This window comes from Gobius niger, assembly GCF_951799975.1.
Source record: "Gobius niger genome assembly, chromosome: 15".
Classification (NCBI taxonomy): Eukaryota; Metazoa; Chordata; class Actinopteri; order Gobiiformes; family Gobiidae; genus Gobius; species Gobius niger.
In genome coordinates, this window is record NC_136866.1 from 24,361,056 (window position 1) to 24,379,567 (window position 18,512).

At 39.9% G+C, this 18,512-nt stretch overlaps 1 protein-coding gene across 3 annotated transcripts in view; it reads right to left on the bottom strand.

Moving 5' to 3' along the window:
* lrfn5b (leucine rich repeat and fibronectin type III domain containing 5b) overlaps positions 1-18,512 on the bottom strand; it is a gene marked incomplete at its 3' end in the record, with an annotated part of 51,374 nt that overhangs the window by 20,521 nt on the left and 12,341 nt on the right. For 2 of the 3 annotated variants that reach the window (XM_079572701.1, XM_079572703.1), the window contains exon 2: positions 1,501-2,420. In XM_079572701.1, coding sequence (XP_079428827.1) covers positions 1,501-2,394 — 894 coding nt within the window. In that variant the 5' untranslated portion in view covers positions 2,395-2,420. Of the gene's footprint in view, positions 1-1,500; positions 2,421-18,512 lie in introns of those variants that run through there. The other variant, XM_079572702.1, reaches the window with a different exon arrangement.

Here is an 18,512-nt window from a genome sequence, read left to right on the forward strand (position 1 = left end):
AATGATGGCGCAGACACTGGGCACAGACATTTAGAGCAAACATATATCATGGTTTTCGTTTTGTTTTGTGCTACACAGCCAGGTGTTCTGGGAAGATATACAGTTGTAGATAGAAAGAGTTCCCTTTGTTAGAAGCTGATCTGAGATTTCATACTTTTTTACTTTGTCACTCATCCTTAAAGCCATGTGCAACTATTATTATTTTTTGTATGTTTCTGTTTTGAAACAAAAAGTATATGCCTCATCGTTGTGCTACACTGGCGTAATATGGAAACATCCAGCTCCACAGACATAAAAGGCCAGTTTAGATCCGGCGTCTCTAACCCTGTGGGCTACTTTACGTATTTCCATTTTTGTTACATGTAATGTAAAATGGCAGAAAGCAACTTATGCTTCGAGGACACTTGTGTATCTATGCACCTTGACATACCTCTTCATATTTATACTTTACATGAGACAAATGCATTCTTGAAGAAATAACAAGTGGAAAGGTGTACTGTATAGAAGATGGTGAACATAAAGATGATCGGGATGCTGTTTAGAGTGAGCTATGTTAATTTATAAAAAAGATACATTTGCAAGAATAATGAAAAGTCACCCCATAACAATAGAGCTTAGATTCCTCCACCAAAAAAAAAATCCATGCATAGTCCATTATAATAAAACAATGGGGATTTTAAATGTAAAACATTCACTGGAAAAAGAATGATCATCTTAAAGGAACAGGCCACAGTTTTTCCATACTGTTCCATACCGTACGAGTTAATGCATACCTGTCTGGTCTTTTTACGTGCTCAGTCACGTAAAAAGACCAAAGATGCTGTTAGCATTTGGCCTCTCTCAGTATATTCCTATGGCTCCAAACGGGGTGAAGTTAGAAGCGACCACGCTCTTCCACGGGCACCAAAACCAGACAGGTACGTGTCAACTTGTCTAAGCTCAGGTAAGAACACTCAGTATGGAAAAACAGTGTCGTTAGCATTTTTTATCTTATCTTAGATCAGTCCAAACGGACTCAAGTTCAATATAAAGAAGCAATTTAAGTCATTTATCTCATTTAAGATGTTGAGATTGTTGTTTTCGTCAAAGCGTTTAAACCCAACAGAGTATTAGATATAGCCGACAGCTAATGGATTTGTTCCTTGGATCTTGTGTCTACTTTTTAAATAGTTTTTTATCCAATAGTCAGTGGACAATGTTTGCTAGTTCTCCTTAAAGAGACTATACAGAGTTTAAAATGTTAAAATTATGTACTTTCCTCCCCCTATACATGTTCCAGCCATGTCCTAATGTGTAGAACAAGCCCAGACCTATTCACCACAGCTGCCTCTAAAATCCTGCACTGTCACTCAAAAAGCTGTTAATTTGAGTCCAAAGTACCGTCATACACAAGCTTAATATAGAAGGTGCAGTTACGCCTAAGGCCTGAGGTGGCAGTAGTGAGCATAAAATGACCGACTCGCATCCCTTTAAACTGGCAAATATAAACCCCAGTTGTACCTGTGAATGCCTGGTGATGAGGGGCTGCTCGCAGAGAAACTCTTCCTCCGAGACGGTCCAGAAATACCGTCCGGCCAAATGCTGCGGAGAGGCGCACGTCTCCAGGTCGTCCTCCCGCCGCAGCCTCCTCAGCCACAGCAGCTCGCAGTTGCACCTCAACGGGTTCCCTCCAAAACTCAGCGCGAAAGACGTCGGCCCCATTATCCCCGACGTGGCCAGGACCCCGGCCCTTTGGAAAACCGGATCGGGGGGCAGCTTCTGCAGCTTGTTCGAAGTCACGTCTAGCCTTTTCAGCTTCTGCAACCCGGAAAAGGTGCCTTCGGGGATGAGGCCCAGCATGTTGTGGTCCATGTTTAAGGTGTGGAGGCTGGACATTCGCTGGATAGCCACCCACGGGACGCTCTCCAAGTTGTTGTAGGACAAATCCAGCTCCTCCAGCGCCGTGAGGTCGTTGAAAGCCCCGATCTGGACGTGCGTGAGCTGGTTGTTGTTCAGGATGAGATGGTGCAGCTTGGACATCCCGCTGAAGGTGTCGTTCGTGATCCGCGTCAGCCGGTTGCTGTCCAGGTGGAGCGCGCGCAGGTTTTCCAGATCCTTAAAAGCGAGCGGCGCGATGGTCCCGATGGTGTTCCGGGAAAGCGTCAGGTCAACCAGCTTGGTCATGTTGGCGAAGTCTTTCCTCTTGATGCTCGTGACGAAGTTGTCGCCCAGTCGCATCTCCACGGTGTGCCTGTCGATGTTCGGTGGGACGAACAGGAGGCCCTTCTTGTCGCAGAGCGTGGCCAGGTTCGGGTTGAGGAATTGGCACATGCAGCGTTTGGGGCATATCTGGACTTTGTGGGCCTTTGCCGCCGCCGCGCCCAGCACCATCAGGCAGACCAGGAACGTCTCCATCGGGCTTCAGGCTGAGGTCAACACTCCTGGAGAAGACACAGAGAGGAGGGAGTTTAGTTTGGGCAACATATAACTCATACCAAAGCAAGCGATCATGAGCAGAGGACGAGAGGTGTGTAAGATTGTCAATAGCCTAATCAGAGCGGTGAATGGCCTGATCCTGTCAATACTAACTCGCCTTATGCAAGTCTGGAGTAAATCATGCACTATTGTTTCGCCCTTCATTCACTATACCATCCTTAATAAAATGAATTACTTAAGGTTGCTTGGGTTAAGATTATTGTTGTAGAGACTGAGACAAATTTAAGATAAAAACAAATTCTTGGGATATTTATGAGTTCACACACAAACAAACGAGAATCCATATTGTGCTGCCTCCACTGATCTGTTTGAAAACCGACCCCAAAGTGGTTTGGGCCAAATAGATATGAATTAACAAAGCAGCAAAGATGGAAAAAACACATGGTACACCGCTACATACCTAACAAACACACATGACATTCATCAAAACTAAATATTTGATGGATTTGCCGTATGTTTGATCCAATAACTAGCAAATGCTGCCCCAAAAGGTCATCCTCTCCTCTCTCTTCTAATGTGATTGACACTGTAATATCAACCTGTCCCGTGCCAGGTTACTTATCTTATCTTATACTTAGAACAACAGCTTTTACATATAAATAGGATTTGTTTTTCACTTGAAATGAGATTTAAAATAAACTCTATCAAGAAATATAAAAGTTTGTTCTATTGGGAATATTTTTGTCTTGATCTTAGAGTAGATCAACTGCCATAGCATATTTGGCAAGGCCTTGGCAAGATTTAACTTTTGCCCATTATGACTACTTTGGATATGGAAAAGGCTAGTTTTATTTTATTATGATGATCATTGTTAACTGTAGTTAGTTACTGTATACTGGACATTTTCACCACTGTGTTACCTGGCTCCCCAGAGGCGTAGAAGGACCAGGGAGGGGTCGTTTGAAAGCTTGAAATGTCTAGTTTCCAACATCTCTATCACTTTCTGTCCCAAAGTTATGAGATAATGGACCTCATGGGGTTCAAAAATTCAAGCACAATTCTAGCAGCTAGTGCAGATGTAGGCAAGTGGAGGGCCGGGGCCGAACCTCACCATTGAAGCCCAAAGTAAAAATTCAATCTTTTACATTACACATGATGTAATGGGATGTTTTTTTTAACCTCTTAACCTTAACAGAGTGCGTATTCTCCAGGCTTTACCCAAATCTAAAAGTTTGTAAACAGTGTAACGCCTCATTTGAAAGCTAAGCCCTACAAAAGTGATGGTAACTTTCTTGTCGCCGCTTTCTTGTCACATTTCTGAAGCGTTGTTGTAGTTTTTGTTGTGTTTTTGACGTTTATTTGGTTGTTTTTTGTCCTGTTTTCTTCTGTCACCTTTTCTCGCTCCTTCGTCACTTTTTGTCTATTATTGTTGCTTTTCTGGCATGTTTTAGTTGCTCTTTTTTGACGTTTTTGTCGCTTTTTTGTCACCTCATTTTCATCCATGCTTTCGACGCCATTTTGAATCTTTTTTTTCAAGAAGCTTTTAGATCTGGGTAAAGCCAAACTGGAGAAAATGTGCTCGGTTCAGGCGGGGGTCAAGAGGTTAAAAAACATACTCCAGACGATTTTTGAATCCCAAAATGTACTGTATATACTGTACATAGTAACATTTTGTTTTTATTTATATTATACTGTTTACAATACAATAACCAGCAAAGTTAAAAGAGATTCATCTTCCCCCACTCTCCCCTACTAAAGCAGGTATTTGATCTCTTATTTGTGTAATAATATTTATCTAATTCGTCTTGGGGACCAGAGGTTCTATGCTGGAGGGCCGGATTTTGCCCGCGGGCCTGACATTGCCTACCCCTGAGGTTGCCTATGCCCACTATCTCAAACCAACTCACGCCCGACTCAAATGTGAGCTTCTGCAGAATCAGGTGAATGACTTCTCGCTGCTACGACAGGTCAGAAAACTCGTTTCAAACATCCATTACCGCTCAGTATTTACAAGTACTAAACGACCATAGAGGCACAGCGTGAATGTCCTGAGTTCGACTTCCAGACCATGTGGTGCCGGATCTTATGTGCAGCACTTTGGAGATGCTGTTGTTTAAGTGTGCTCTATAAATAAAGCAGACTGTGGAGTTTGCGTCTGTGTAAGTTTCCTCTGGGTTCTCTCGTTTTTCTCTGCCACTGAAAGAGATTCTGTAAAAGAGATTCTGAGGGGAACTTTTCAGGTTAAGAGACACTTTCGGGTTTCTCTTTTTTGCTCCACACTTCAGAATACGCGCAGGACTGAAACCAAATGAATGTCAAAAAACCCGACATGTAAAATTCTCTTATCAAAGAAACGATGCCGCCGCCTGATTACTCACGCCGCCGCTGACAAATCCCCTTCTGCACAGGCGCCCGAGTGTCGCTGTGTGAAGTTTGGAGACGGCTCTCTGTCTCATTTAAAATACTATCTGCCAGCAGCACTTCAGACTATGTGCTTTAGCTCCCATATAAGCAAACAATGAACGCGGTGAGAGCAATTAGGGACACAACAAACCCGCCTCCTGCCGATGTAAGAACTAAACGTCTGAGTAATCCTCCAGAGTGACTTGAGAGACTGTTCTGCAAAAGCTATAGGCCTAAATCTTTATAGCGTTGCCATGGTAATCCTTCATTTTACTCTTTGTTTGTTTAGATTGGGATAAAAGACTTACGCGTTTTTATCAAGGCTACATCAGCAGTAAAACAATATTCATTCACAAACAGATTTTTAAAAGGTGTATATATATATATTGTCCTAAACTGACTTATGTGAGCTTATGGGGTCGGGTTTATCCGATACCATTTATTCCCCAATCTAATCCTAATTCCTAGGCTCAGTGCAGCTGCCGAGGTCGAGCACCGGTCGTATGCCACGAAGTGCGAAAAAGTGAGGCCTGCAAAAAGATGATAAACCCAAAGCCATGGTTAAATGCATAGAATACAAAGTTATTGATATTGCGAAGCTCTCCTTTCACTCGAAATAAAAGAGACAACATGAATACTTTCTCTGCAATTCGCCTCGACACACAGTCAGTATTTAAGCTGCTCTGGGTATTAGTGCTATAGCTTTACACACAATAAACAGTGCTGACCCCATCTGCGGACGCTTTAGAAGAAAACACAACGTAACATACATTGCCTGCCTGGAAAGAAAAAAAAAGTCGGCACAAAAAAGGTCACATGCTCTAGTATTGTAGCACCTTTAGCTTTGATTACAGCACATATTCACTGTGGCTTTGTTTCAGTAAGATTCTGCCACGTCAAAAGACCCTGTGTTGCATTAATGTTTCACCAAGATCTTGTATTGATGATGGGAGAGTGTGACCACTGTGGAAAGCCTTTTCCAGCACATCCCAGAGATTCTCAAAAGGGGTCTGGATTCTGTGGCGGCCAATCCATGACCCACTGATCCCTGAACGACTCTTTCACAATGAATCCTGGCATTGTCATCTTGGAATATTCCTGAAATCCATTGATGGAATCACCTGGTCTTTCAGGATGTTCAGTTTAGGTTGATTGAAATACGGAAACTCTGTATAGAAACACTTTAGATACTAACAACTTTTGACACACACACAAAAAAATACAAATGTTTTTACTTTACTAAAGGGGATGGACGGAGTTTGAAAATGTTAAAACGATGTATTTTCCGACCCCTATTTGCTCCAGCAATGTCCTAATCTGTAGAATGAGCCCAGACCTATTCACCACAACTGCTGCTAAAAGTCTACACTGTCACTCAAAGAGTTCTTAACTCATGCACGAGCTTAGTATAGAAACTGCATTTACGCATTGGACCAGAGGTGGCAGTAGCGAGTAAAAAAGTCAACTTCCATCTAGTCCATTTAAAGACAGTATACCTGACTTTTTTCTAGTAGTGGAACAAAATTTGTTTTGTCCTCCTTTCATATATTGTAAAGAATTTGTGGAAAAACACTGTGCACCTATGATTATACGCATTTGTATCAATGTCATGAAGTTTCAGGCTAGTTTTCCAGCATTTCTGCAAAAGTGACCCTACAGGATGTGAAATGTGCTGATAAACTCATCCCTGTGAAGAAATGGGACACTATGTATGAATGAGTTTGGACCACAGCTAACATTTTCATTTAATGGCTTCCTCTTTCGTTGTTGCCTTTAAAGATATTTTTTTTAAATCCAGATTTGCTGCGCCCAGATTTTTAAAATGCTTCTACCATTTGTGCTTTTCAAAATGTTTGATTATCTGATTTATATTTCATTCATAAATTTTGTAAACTCAACTTGCACTGTCTTATTAAATTTATTCGGGGTATAATATTGCAGCTTGTTATAATGAAAAATCATAAATTGAACACTTTGTGCATTGGAACATATTCTTGAAATGTCGGCCAGTCTACGAATAGAAATGTCCGGCTGTGTTGAATTAAAAAGTTGTCGTCTTCCCAGTCCCTTTCAAGCAAAAGTGTATGTTTCTTTGCAAGAATCATTCATTCTTTTGTTGGAAAAATGCTTTGTCTCCCTTGTGTTCCACTGTGATATTACATTGACTAAAATAAATGAGTAAATCAATCAATCTAAATAAATTGAATTGGAAAATGTGTCATAAGAACCTGCAGTAATGATGATCTTCCTCCAGATTATGTTCCACTTGCTTTATGTCACGACGCATAACTAAAATAACTACCAAAGTAATAGGCAGCAGGCGAACTCCGCACATACAGACTCCATACCACGGTGGAAGAGTGATTCTAGGTGTTGACTATGACAGGACTATACAGGAAGGATCATATGCACAGTAGAAAGTGGTGATTAGGCCCACACCCCAGGCCGAGGACGCGCTGTGTTTCCATCGATTTCCCCTCTACCGCTGCGCTTACTACTTATCACAGCTGAGATGGGGGGATGAGACGGGATACGAGAAGAACCCGGCTGAGGCCTTGTCAGGGACGCAACGTGTCATAAGAAGAGATAAAGGTGACGATATATCAGAGCGAGGCGACATCAGCCAAGCGCGTGTGACGACAGATACAGCTGAGGCCGGGGCAGAGGTTTTTCAAAATGATGTATAATGTAAAACTCGCACACTGTTGGCGCCTGTACAAACTTAGATTATTTTTTTTGAAATGGCAACGGCCGGGGGGCGACTGAAGTGCAAAGCCATTGGTTCTCAAAGTCACACTAAACTGCCAAGTGCGTATGACATATTAGACACAATTTTTTTGCATGAACAGTTACATTTAAGATTTTGCTACATATTTTATCCAGCTTTCTTCAGTTTGACTTTTTTTGTGTGTGTGTTGATAATTTCACTTCCTTATTGGACACTGACAGGAAGTGACATAGACATAGAGCAAACATGTTCAACTGTTGCCGTGCCAACCATGTTATGTCAATGGGAAATGAGTCAAACACAACTATACCCACTATCTATAGATACAGACGGCATCTCTGGAATCGCTCATACATGCTCATTTTTTAAAACGGTTAAGGGGGGAAAACAATTTGGAGAAAAATCTAAACTTTTTCTAATTATTCAAAAACTACTTTAACAAATGCTGAATTACGAATATAGTTTTCTACTAAATAAAAATGCAAAGACATGGAGAGGAGCAAAGTGGTTCAACTGCCCATAAACACATAAAAAACATGGAGAATGCTAACATGGTGCTACATGTTAGCATCGTGTAAATGCTAACGGTAGCTAGCGCTTTGCCGATTTTTCACTTCTACAGAACAATCCGCTGTGAGAAAATATCCATATGGACCCCATTTACACCTGACTTTATTTGTATGTGATAAATAAGTTCATATTCCACCAGAAAATGGGTAAAAAGAGTGAAAATTGTGTTTCCCAAAAGATTCTATTTCCACCCTCGGCGAGGCCACGCCCCCTTCTATGACGAGATGTATCTATGTAAGATATATTAACAGTTATATAAACAGTAAATAAAAAAAACAGTTCTTCCCAACATTTCTTCATTAATTTGCTGCTTCACTGAAATAAAATGATAATTATTACTTACAAAGAAGTTATCCATATAATTAAAGGGACTAGACTAAGTTTAAAAATGTTAAAATTAAGTATTTTCCTCCCCTTACATGTTCCAGAAACGTCCTAATGTGTAGAATGAGCTCAGACCTGTTCACCACAACTGCCTCTAAAATCCTGCACTGTCACTCCAAAAGTTGTTACTTCGGGTCTGAATTGCCGTCATGCACGAGCTTAATATAGAAGCTGCAGTTACACATAACACCTGAGGTGGCAGTAGTGAGCATAAAATGACCAACTAGTATCTAGTCCCTTAAAGTCATATTTACAAAAGCATTAAGAGCTGTCATATGCACTTTAATGCTGCCACGATAATTACTATATCGACTTATCATTCAATAAATAACAGATGACCGATATATTTTTTAGCTCAATATTTATCGTCTGTGCATTTATTAGCATTTCCCCCTATTTTTTCTTTGTAAAACTTTGATTTCTAACTGAAGCAAATTGAGTTACATTATATTTCATGTTTATTGCAACTTGTGTGGTCTTTTAGGATATGATGATGCACTTTTAGAACAACGGTTTGCTGTCATTTTTATGCCTGAGAGTTGACAGAATCGTTAGAGTCAATAATATCGTTTATCGCAATACTTTCCTGCCTCAATATATCGAACTTCAAATTTGTTATCGTGACAGGCCTATCAACAAGCATCAAAACTTGGTCTCTTAAGATGCATTTTTTCGCTACCTGCTTTTATTTTTTGACACCGGTAGTATGTAAACCTGTTTTTGGGTAACTGGTATCGTTGGGTAACCCAGATTAGATTAGATTAGATTAGGATTTTTACTCCAGTGCATTTCTATAAAAGCTCCAAAGTACACTTGATGATACTTAAATGAACGTTTTTGCAGTAGAAAACATATTTTTGTTGGAGTGATGTTTGACCAGTAACTTCAAACTTCCCGTCTGCCTGTCCCGTCAGATTTGTGGATAAATAACAATCACGCCTTTCTTCTTCTACTCTCACATCTTGTTGATAAATACCCAAACTTGGCCAACTTAACAGACTCAAATCCTGCCTTTTTTTACTCATGATTTTGCCCCTAGAGTGGAGGCTTTTTAAATCTACTTATGCTTTTCATGCTTAGCTTCACCAAGCCTGACTCTGTGCCTAGTTGCTTCTTTGATGTGCTGCGCTTTCTCTATGCCTCCCAAACGCTCCCTAAATAGACTTAACTTCTTCAAAAATAATGAAACTCTTCAAACCGGAGCAAGGATTCTCTTACAGCAGCCCAAACATGACACCAATCCAATCAAATACAAGGAGGAGGCTCATGTCTAGTGAAGGACGATTGGAACTTCAAACACATGCAATATGAAATAGCGGAAAAGTTACATTTTAGGCAGGATTCCTCCTTCTTTCTAAAACAGACATGGTCATAAAGTGCTTTACACGGGATACTTTAAATTCATGCCATACACCCTACCCTACCCTACCCTACTATCTATCTATCTATCTATCTATCTATCTATCTATCTATCTATCTATCTATCTATCTATCTATCTATCTATCTATCTATCTATCTATCTATCTATCTATCTATCTATCTATCTATCTATCTATCTATCTATCTAGCTTCTGCAAATGAGCTTCTGCTCTAAGCACTATGATGCATACAATTCAACTTTGGTTTGTGAAAGAGCACTTAGATGCTCCACTGCACTACTGGTGAAATAACTGCCTAACCCAAAGTTGAATTGTTTGGGTGGAACATCAAGTGGGGAGGAAAAATGGATCAGCATATCAACATCAAAACCCTCTCCCCACTGTGAAGGATGGTGCAGGAGAATCATGGTGTGGAGCTGTTTTGTTGCCTCAGGGCCTGGACAACCTGCTGTCATCAATAGAAAAATGTGTTCACAAGTTTTTCAAGATAGTTTGCAGAAAAACCTGAGACATTCACAACAGCATGGGATCCCTTGAATAAAATAACAGCAACAACCGGTTCCTGTAGTTGCAGATTAGACGCTCACAACAATGAGGATGAATCTTGGACCATTCCTCTTTACAAAGCTGTTCAGTTCAGCGAACAGTGGTTTCACTTACTTTTTCCTCCCTGTCCTGTGAGTGTTTACATGTTATGGCCATTAAAAACAAGATAACATGTAATTGTTTGGGTGGTATTAGTTTAAGCAGACACTGTTTATCCATTCTTATGATTTTGATGAAGATCAGACCATATTTTATGACCACTTCAGGCAGAAATGTGAGATATACATTTCATATTAGGGCTCAAAGATATATCGTTATCGTATCAATATCAAGATACAGTGGGGAAAAAAAGTATTTGGCCAAAATCCAATAGAAAATCTATGGTGAACTGACCAACCTTTTTTTCCCCACTGTATGAACATTCAAGGTATTAATATCAAAAAAGCAACAATATATCGTATTGATGTCGAGATATGAACATTCAAAACATTAAAATTGAAAAAGAAAGATATATACAACATAGATTTTCACCAATAAAACTGCACTCTTTGTGTTTTTATTTTTCTGAAAAATGCTTGGTTTTCAAATAACCCATAGTTATACTGCATTATATCAGTATGGAGATATCTGACATGAATATCGAGATATGAAATTTTGTCCATATCATTTAGCCCTATTTCATATACATTTTCCACCCACTGTATGTTACAGTTTGTCTATGGTTTTGTATCTGTCCCTATCAAATAAGCAAAATAAAGAAATAAAGAAAATAAAATTGCAGATGATCCAGAAAAAGCCCAAGTACCACAGTTTGAGAACACTGGAATCGTCGAGAGCAGACTGAAAAAAGACAAATACAAGAACCCACGCATTTCAGAGTATGTTTGTGGTCGTGTCGACTACAGCGTTAGCAGGTTTTACATAATAAATCCAGAGAGATTATTTTGTTGTTTTCAGACTTCATCCTGAATCACTGCAGTGTTTATGGAGCTAATTATGATCGTTGTAATTGACCTTTTACAAAAGCCCCCGTAGTCAATGTACTATCATGTATAATGGGGGAGTGCGTGTAAGTGACAAGGGAATGGAGCTTCTTCTTATGCTGGTCCAATAGTGATGCCAGTCCTGCTCCTGGCCGTGGAGGAGAGAGAGGCTGCAGTGGCTTTGTCTCCCCCGGGGCTGTGGCTCAGCGACATAAAAACATAAAAGTCATTATTTTCCCGCATAGACATAATGTAGTGATGTCCCGTGTGCTATCGGTGCAGTGACGATAACAAATCCACCTGCAGCTGACAGATCAAAGCCCTGCTAGAGCTACTAAACAACCCCCCTTAGAAAGTCAACGTGCCAGATATTCAAACGGCAGAAACAGCTTTATTGCGACAATGTCCTGCAATGACAGCTCATGAAACGACAATACGGCTGTTTAAACGTGTATTAGCTTGGCTCTAGTTAGCGGGCGGTATTTATTTAGCTCGTTTATGGGCTTCGAACGGCGGGAAACGGGTCCCGCGCCATTAGTTTCAATGTGAGGATGTCTGGTAGCAACGGTTGCTATGGGGTACGATAGGACAATGACCGTTTTGGGGGGCGGGGTTTGTGCGAAAGGTCAATTGTAATTCGATTATTGTATAATTTCGGCCTGTGTTATTTGACAAAATGCATCGCGGCAGCCCTAGAACGCGTAAGGAGGCGAAGGGGAAGGTGGGGGGGGGAGAGGTGACTTTAGAACAGCCCATTGCAGCGGGGGGAGGAATGATCCGGTTGTTGGGAGCGCGGCGGGTGTGACATTTCCGTGAATAGTGCTGATCAGGCAACAATGAATCAATGTCTGCTCTGGCCTGTTTCTGCAAAGACGGCGAGGCGGGAGCTGAGGCTTTTAGTACTGGCTTAAACTAAAGGGCTTACGCAAAATCGTCTCTTTAGAGTTTTTAAGCCACGCGATAATGTTATTCTCTTGTAATAAAGAAAAACAGTATCTGCAGTTTGGTTTAATTTCATCTGGGGACGTTGCAGTAATCCAGGATGTTTAGTCTTCTGTTCTCTCTATCATTGAGGCATCTTATCCTTTACTACATTTACTTTCGGTTGTTTCTGAAAGGACCGAGAGGAAAGAAAGGAAAGAGATGACACTTTTTACACTCGGTTTGAAATATGTATGAATAGATCAAAACTGCAGACACGGAAATGCTTTCGACGCATTATCCTCGTCATAAATTTCATTACTCTGTCACACTGTATGAGCGGGACAAAGATAAGATATAGGACTTTCAAATGAAGCACCTCAGAAAGAAATAGGAGTTTGGAGCTCAAACTAGAAATAATAGCGAACAAAGAAAACAAAAACATAATGAGTATCCTCTTTACAAAGGCTGCTCGGATTGAGTATTTGAGAAACTTTCTGAAACACAAGATCCTGGGCATTAAAGGAACAGGCCACCGTTTTTACACACTGATATGTCTTTTAGCTTAGACGAGTTGATGCGTACCTGTCTGGTCTTCATGCGTGTGCTCAGTCACACGAAAAGACCCAGGATGTTGTTAGCATTTGGCCTTTCCTCCTCTATGGGCCCAAACGGGGGTGAAGTTAGAAGCGACCAAGCTCTTCCATGCTTCATTTTGTGTAACTATACTTGGATCATGTAACTAGTCACGTAACCGTATTTAAAGGCACACTGCGTAACATTTCGGACTATACTGTTGCCATCAGAGCAAAACATGCTCCTAATGACCAGCTCGACACAGGAAATGCTATTACTGCAGTGGGTAATCAAAGAATGGATTTGGATGAGAACCTAAGCTGTTAAAATCTTAAATTCTACTGACTTTAGTCACATCTCCATGGAGACGAGCTGGAGATGTACCCACTCCCGGTAAAGTTATGTCATGTTTTAGGAGAGCTGAGCCGCTCACAGCAAAATTACATGTTTGTTTGAGGTATTTTTCAATGCTGAAAATATCTGTCATAAAATGAAAGCTTGTATTTCAATTTAATTTTTTGGGTGAAATTCTATGCGGTGTGGCTTTAAATAGGGAAAACCTGGAAGAGCTTGGTCGCTTCTAACTTCACCCCCGTTTGGCCCCATAGAAGAGAGAAGGAGAGGCCAAATTGCTAACAACATCTTTGGTCTTTTTGCGTGACTGAGCGCACGCGTAAAGACCAGACAGGTACACATCAACTCATCTAAGCTCAGGTAAGAACATATCTCAGTATGGAAAAATGGTGGCCTGTTCCTTTAAGGTGAAGTTGGACATGTCAAATTAAAGGTGCTTTACATGGTGCATGATCAATAGCCAGGCCCTGGGCACAGGCGACCTAGGCGGCTGCGCTATCTGCTGGAGGGACGTTGAATGGCTATTTAGTGTTTTAGCTCTATGAGGTCCATGCTCCCGCCATCTTCAAAATCGTCGACTTTTGGATAAAACTTTGGAAAGGACCCACTCGGGTCCTTCTACATTTCCAGGGAGTTGTGTAACATTGCAGTGGACATTTGTAAATTTACTTCAGAAATGGAGGCGCCTCTTGTAAAACTGTGGTTCACTCAATTCATGATTACACATATTTCGATTATAAAAAAAAAAAAGTATAGATTGATAAGAATAATGGTCATAATCATAATGAACTAAAACTAGTCTTTTCCACAGTGTGTCTAAAAGGACTGGTTTAGCAAGCTAGAAAAACACAGTAATATACAGTACACACAGTAATATATGACAACTACCACTTTTAATGATTGATGTTTTTACTAGGGCTGCATCTAATTTTGTTTGTCATTTTGTAATCGATTAATCTATCGATTATTTTTACGATTAATCTCTTGTTTGTAAATGGTGTAGGAAAATGTAATTTTTTCAAATTTTTTTCATCAAATAAAGCTAAAGTGGCGCCGCTTGAGGACATGTACAATTAAAGTAAACGTTTGTTTCTTGATTCTGCTTCTGATTGGATGAGACACAGACAGATATTCATGAAATTTACAATGCACAAAACACTTCATATACACTAACGATAAAAACAAAGTAGGTTTTCATCAAAAATACTACATTTTCATGCTATTTTTGCTCTATTTGAGTCTGTGTGAACCAAGAAACGATTAATCGATCACTAAAATAGTTGTCGACTATTTCAATAATCGATTAGTTGCTTCAGCCCTAGTTTTTACTATGTGTTTTTCTTTTTTGTTTGTTTTGGGGGGTGGGTTAGGGTCAGGTCTAGGTTCAGCAACACTATGTGCCCAAAGAGTGAGATCAGCCGACGACCTGAACATCCTGAATGACCAGGTTATTCCATCGATGGATTTCTTCTTCCCTGATGGCACAGGCGTATTCCAAGATGACAATACCAGGATTCATCAGGCTCACATTGTGAAAGAGTGCTTGTTATCATTATCACACATTTTAATGTAAATTTGCCTCTAGACTGAACAAATCCACACCTAAATCAGTCAGAAGCTCAAACAAAACTGACATATCATCAAACCGTGCCTTTTGTCTTTGATTGACAGGACATTGTGTAATAATAGCACGTTTATTGGAGCCTACAGAAAACAGCTAATCTGCTGTCTCTGTTTCTTGAGACAAATTCATTTTCAGCCTGAATGAACTTAATTAATCTTTTTTATAATCTCGTCGAAGTGAAAATCAGCACACAAAATAAATCATCCTCTTTCAAGCGCAACTAAGGTCGGATATTAATCTTTCAAACAATTTGCTGGTGTTTTTGTAGCGCAAGGCCATGTAAAGAGGATGTTAAAAAAAAAAAAAAAATCCTGTTTCACATGGTCACTGGTGGAATATGTACACAAAAATCTCAGTTTTAACTTTAATTCTTCACCACACCTCGGTGATTCAGCCTGCTATAGGATTGACTACAGAACGCTGCTCGTTGGCTTTGCATTTCCCTCCTGTGGGGAGAGTAAATGGTTTTATGCTCCACAGAACAGGCCCATGTGAACGCGTCGACAGCCTCTCGACGGCTCGGCTCCTGTTTGTGCAACGAGCTGCAAAGAACCTGCTACATCCGCACTGCAACAGCGCTCTACACGTGCCATTGATCCCCTTTGTCTGTGGAGATGGGGCTTTTTTCATTTGATTTCACTGGTAAAGAAAAAAATCCCTCAGCCGAACGTGTGAGAACAGAACCGATGTTAAATCCCCGCCGCAAAAAAACTACATTAGTTAAAATCAGAGGTTGTGAAGCACTGTGTAGTTTTTGAGGATCTGTGTTTTACTGAGCCGTTAGTCTAGTGCAGTGTGTACACGAGCTTCTCTACAAAACAAAAACACATTTATTTGCTGAAATGTACCACTTCATATCAGTCATTCAGGATTCATTTTGTCGACTAAAATATTTAATCAGAATTTTAGTCAAAGTGATATTTTTGCTGACTAAAATGATGCTAAAACTAAATTAAAAGTTGTTTATGAGACTAAAACTCTGACTAAAATGTATAATGATTTTTTCATCAACTAAAATACAACTAAATCAAAATGAAAAGAAGAGACGAAAATCATCAAAACGTCCAATGACACTGATGGCTTTTATTTTGGCAGTTTTGGTCCAGTCACAGAAGCTTCTGTGACTAGATGAGAAACATCCTCAACTTTAACCAAAACCCAGTCCAGTTGATGATGTAACCTTTTCTGCAATGGATACTCCCTGGATGAATAAGAGCCTTCACATACATAGCACTGAGCTGGCAAGCTGTCAAGGTCAAGGCCCGCGGTCCGCATGATTTAATGCGGACCGCGGGCATTCCTGTTCAGAGTTATGGATTTTTAAAGAAATAACCAGTTTGCTCACTCCAACCACTAGGGGGCAGCTTAAATTTAAAAAAGAAATAATTCCACACGTGCCCAGCAGAGGGCACTGACATAATAAGAGATCAGGATAAAAACAGCAGATTATAGCCATGTGGTAAATGGTCAGTCTGCCCCAGGGCGGCTGTGGCTACAATTGTAACTTACTTCCATAGAATGTGGAGTGAATGAATAATGGCTTAACACTTTGAGAAACATGTGACACAGGATGATAAAGTGTAAGATGTTGTTTTTTATGAGGCCACAGTCCTGTATAATATATGCGGCCTGCGACCTAACGTGGGGGCTGAATTTCGGCCCTCGACCCAAAAGACTTGGACACCCCTGATGTAGGAGAAGAAACATGAAGTAGCACCTTGATCAAAAATGATTATAATGAATATTATAAATGCAAAGTTGACTGAATTAATCTTAGATTTAGTCAACTAAAAATAGACTAAAATTGAAAAGAATTATTTGACTAAATCTTCACTAAAACTAAATCACATTTTTGTCAAAAGACTAAGACTAAAACTAGGGCTGGGCAATTAATCGAAATTTAATCGAAATCCCAATCTCTACTTTGGTCAATCTCAACAATCGTCATGGGACTTAATAATCGACAGGTTTACAGTTATGTCTTTGGCACAAACAGTACCTGAGACTTGATGAAAGCAAGCCAGGTTTGAGTAAAAGATGCATCTAATTTTATGAATCAGCCAGATGTATTTAATTCATTATGAAAAAATCTAATCAAATGGAAAATCGAGATCCCTCACTAAAAGTAAATTAAAATATGTTATCAACTCAAAATTAACACTGCAGTCATTGCAGATGCTGTTTATGTCATTTGAGCCGTAAAATAATGACAAATTCCTTTGAAAAGAGTGAATTATTATCATTAGGGCCAATAAGGGAGCCATGAGTCTAGGTTTGTCACGACTATATCGACTTCTTGTTTGATAAATGAAAGATAAACAATATATTTAGGGCTCAATATTTATTCTCTGTACATTTAAAAGCAGTTTTCCCTCACTGAAGTAAATTGACTAAAAAATGTGCCACTTAAAATGTGGTTAGGTACATTTAGAACTTAAAGGGGTAGATGCAAGTTGGCCATTTTATCCTCACAACTGCCACCTCAGGTCATACGTGTAACTGCACCTTCTATATTAAGCTAAATAAAACCTTTTGAGTGACAGTGCAGGATTTTAGAGGCAGTGGTGGTGAATCTGAGCTCATTCTACACATAGGACATGGATAAGTTCCTGAATGTCTTACTTACTTACTACTTTTACTCCAGTGACAGCATTGCTTCTTAAAAGTTGTGAAACGGCCTTAATTGGAAAGCCAGAAATGCCCAGGGAACAAAACAAATCCAGCATATAAGGCTTTTAATATACAGTACCTATTATATAAGCAACGCAATACAACCGGTAACATCATCAATGGAGTCAGAGCTGCTCAAACCCATATCACTGTTCAGTTTTCAATGCACTCTCACCTATTTCCGTCTTCCTTCGCCGTGTATGTTTCTGTTGCTCCCCAATTTGCATTTCATCAGAGCGATGATGCGCTCCACTGTCATTTGCATAACGGGCTGCCCTCATCGGCTCCATGTAGATAAGCAGATAATCAATCAATGCTGCCATTTATCACGCTACCGAAATGCCACACCTGACGGAAAACATGCATGTCTTAAAAAGAGGCCCAAGCAGCGAATATTCTACTGATGAATTCACCGTATAATCGCGGACAGATGTTGAATATGGAAACCAGATTAGCTCCCAGTGGTCGCGGGTCTTCCTCCCATTTATAATAAGGCAATACATACATGAAAGTACACACTACAAAAAGTAAATATCAGCATTGGCTTAAATTACTTGAATTGAGGAAATGTATCTTAGAGGGGTTTCAACTCATTTACACTTTTCTTCCTGACAAAGTTTACTTTGCTGGTTTGATGACAAATAAAGACGAAATGTATTGAAACAAGTCAGAAACATCTCAGAACAAGTGAAACGATCTAGGTCAAATACTCAACCAAATCTTAACTAGACAAAACAGCTCAGATTTGGAGACATTTAAACTAATCTAGTTAACTACTTTTTGCAGTGCAATGCCATTACATACAATAAACAAAAAAAATCTATTCCAATATTTAAAAAAATTCCACACAGTCCACTTCCTATGTTTAATCCATAGACTGTAGAAAAGCGATGGACTAAGTGGGGCTAGAATCCCTATAGCGTTCAGCACAACTAACTGAAGCTTGGTCATGCTAGCA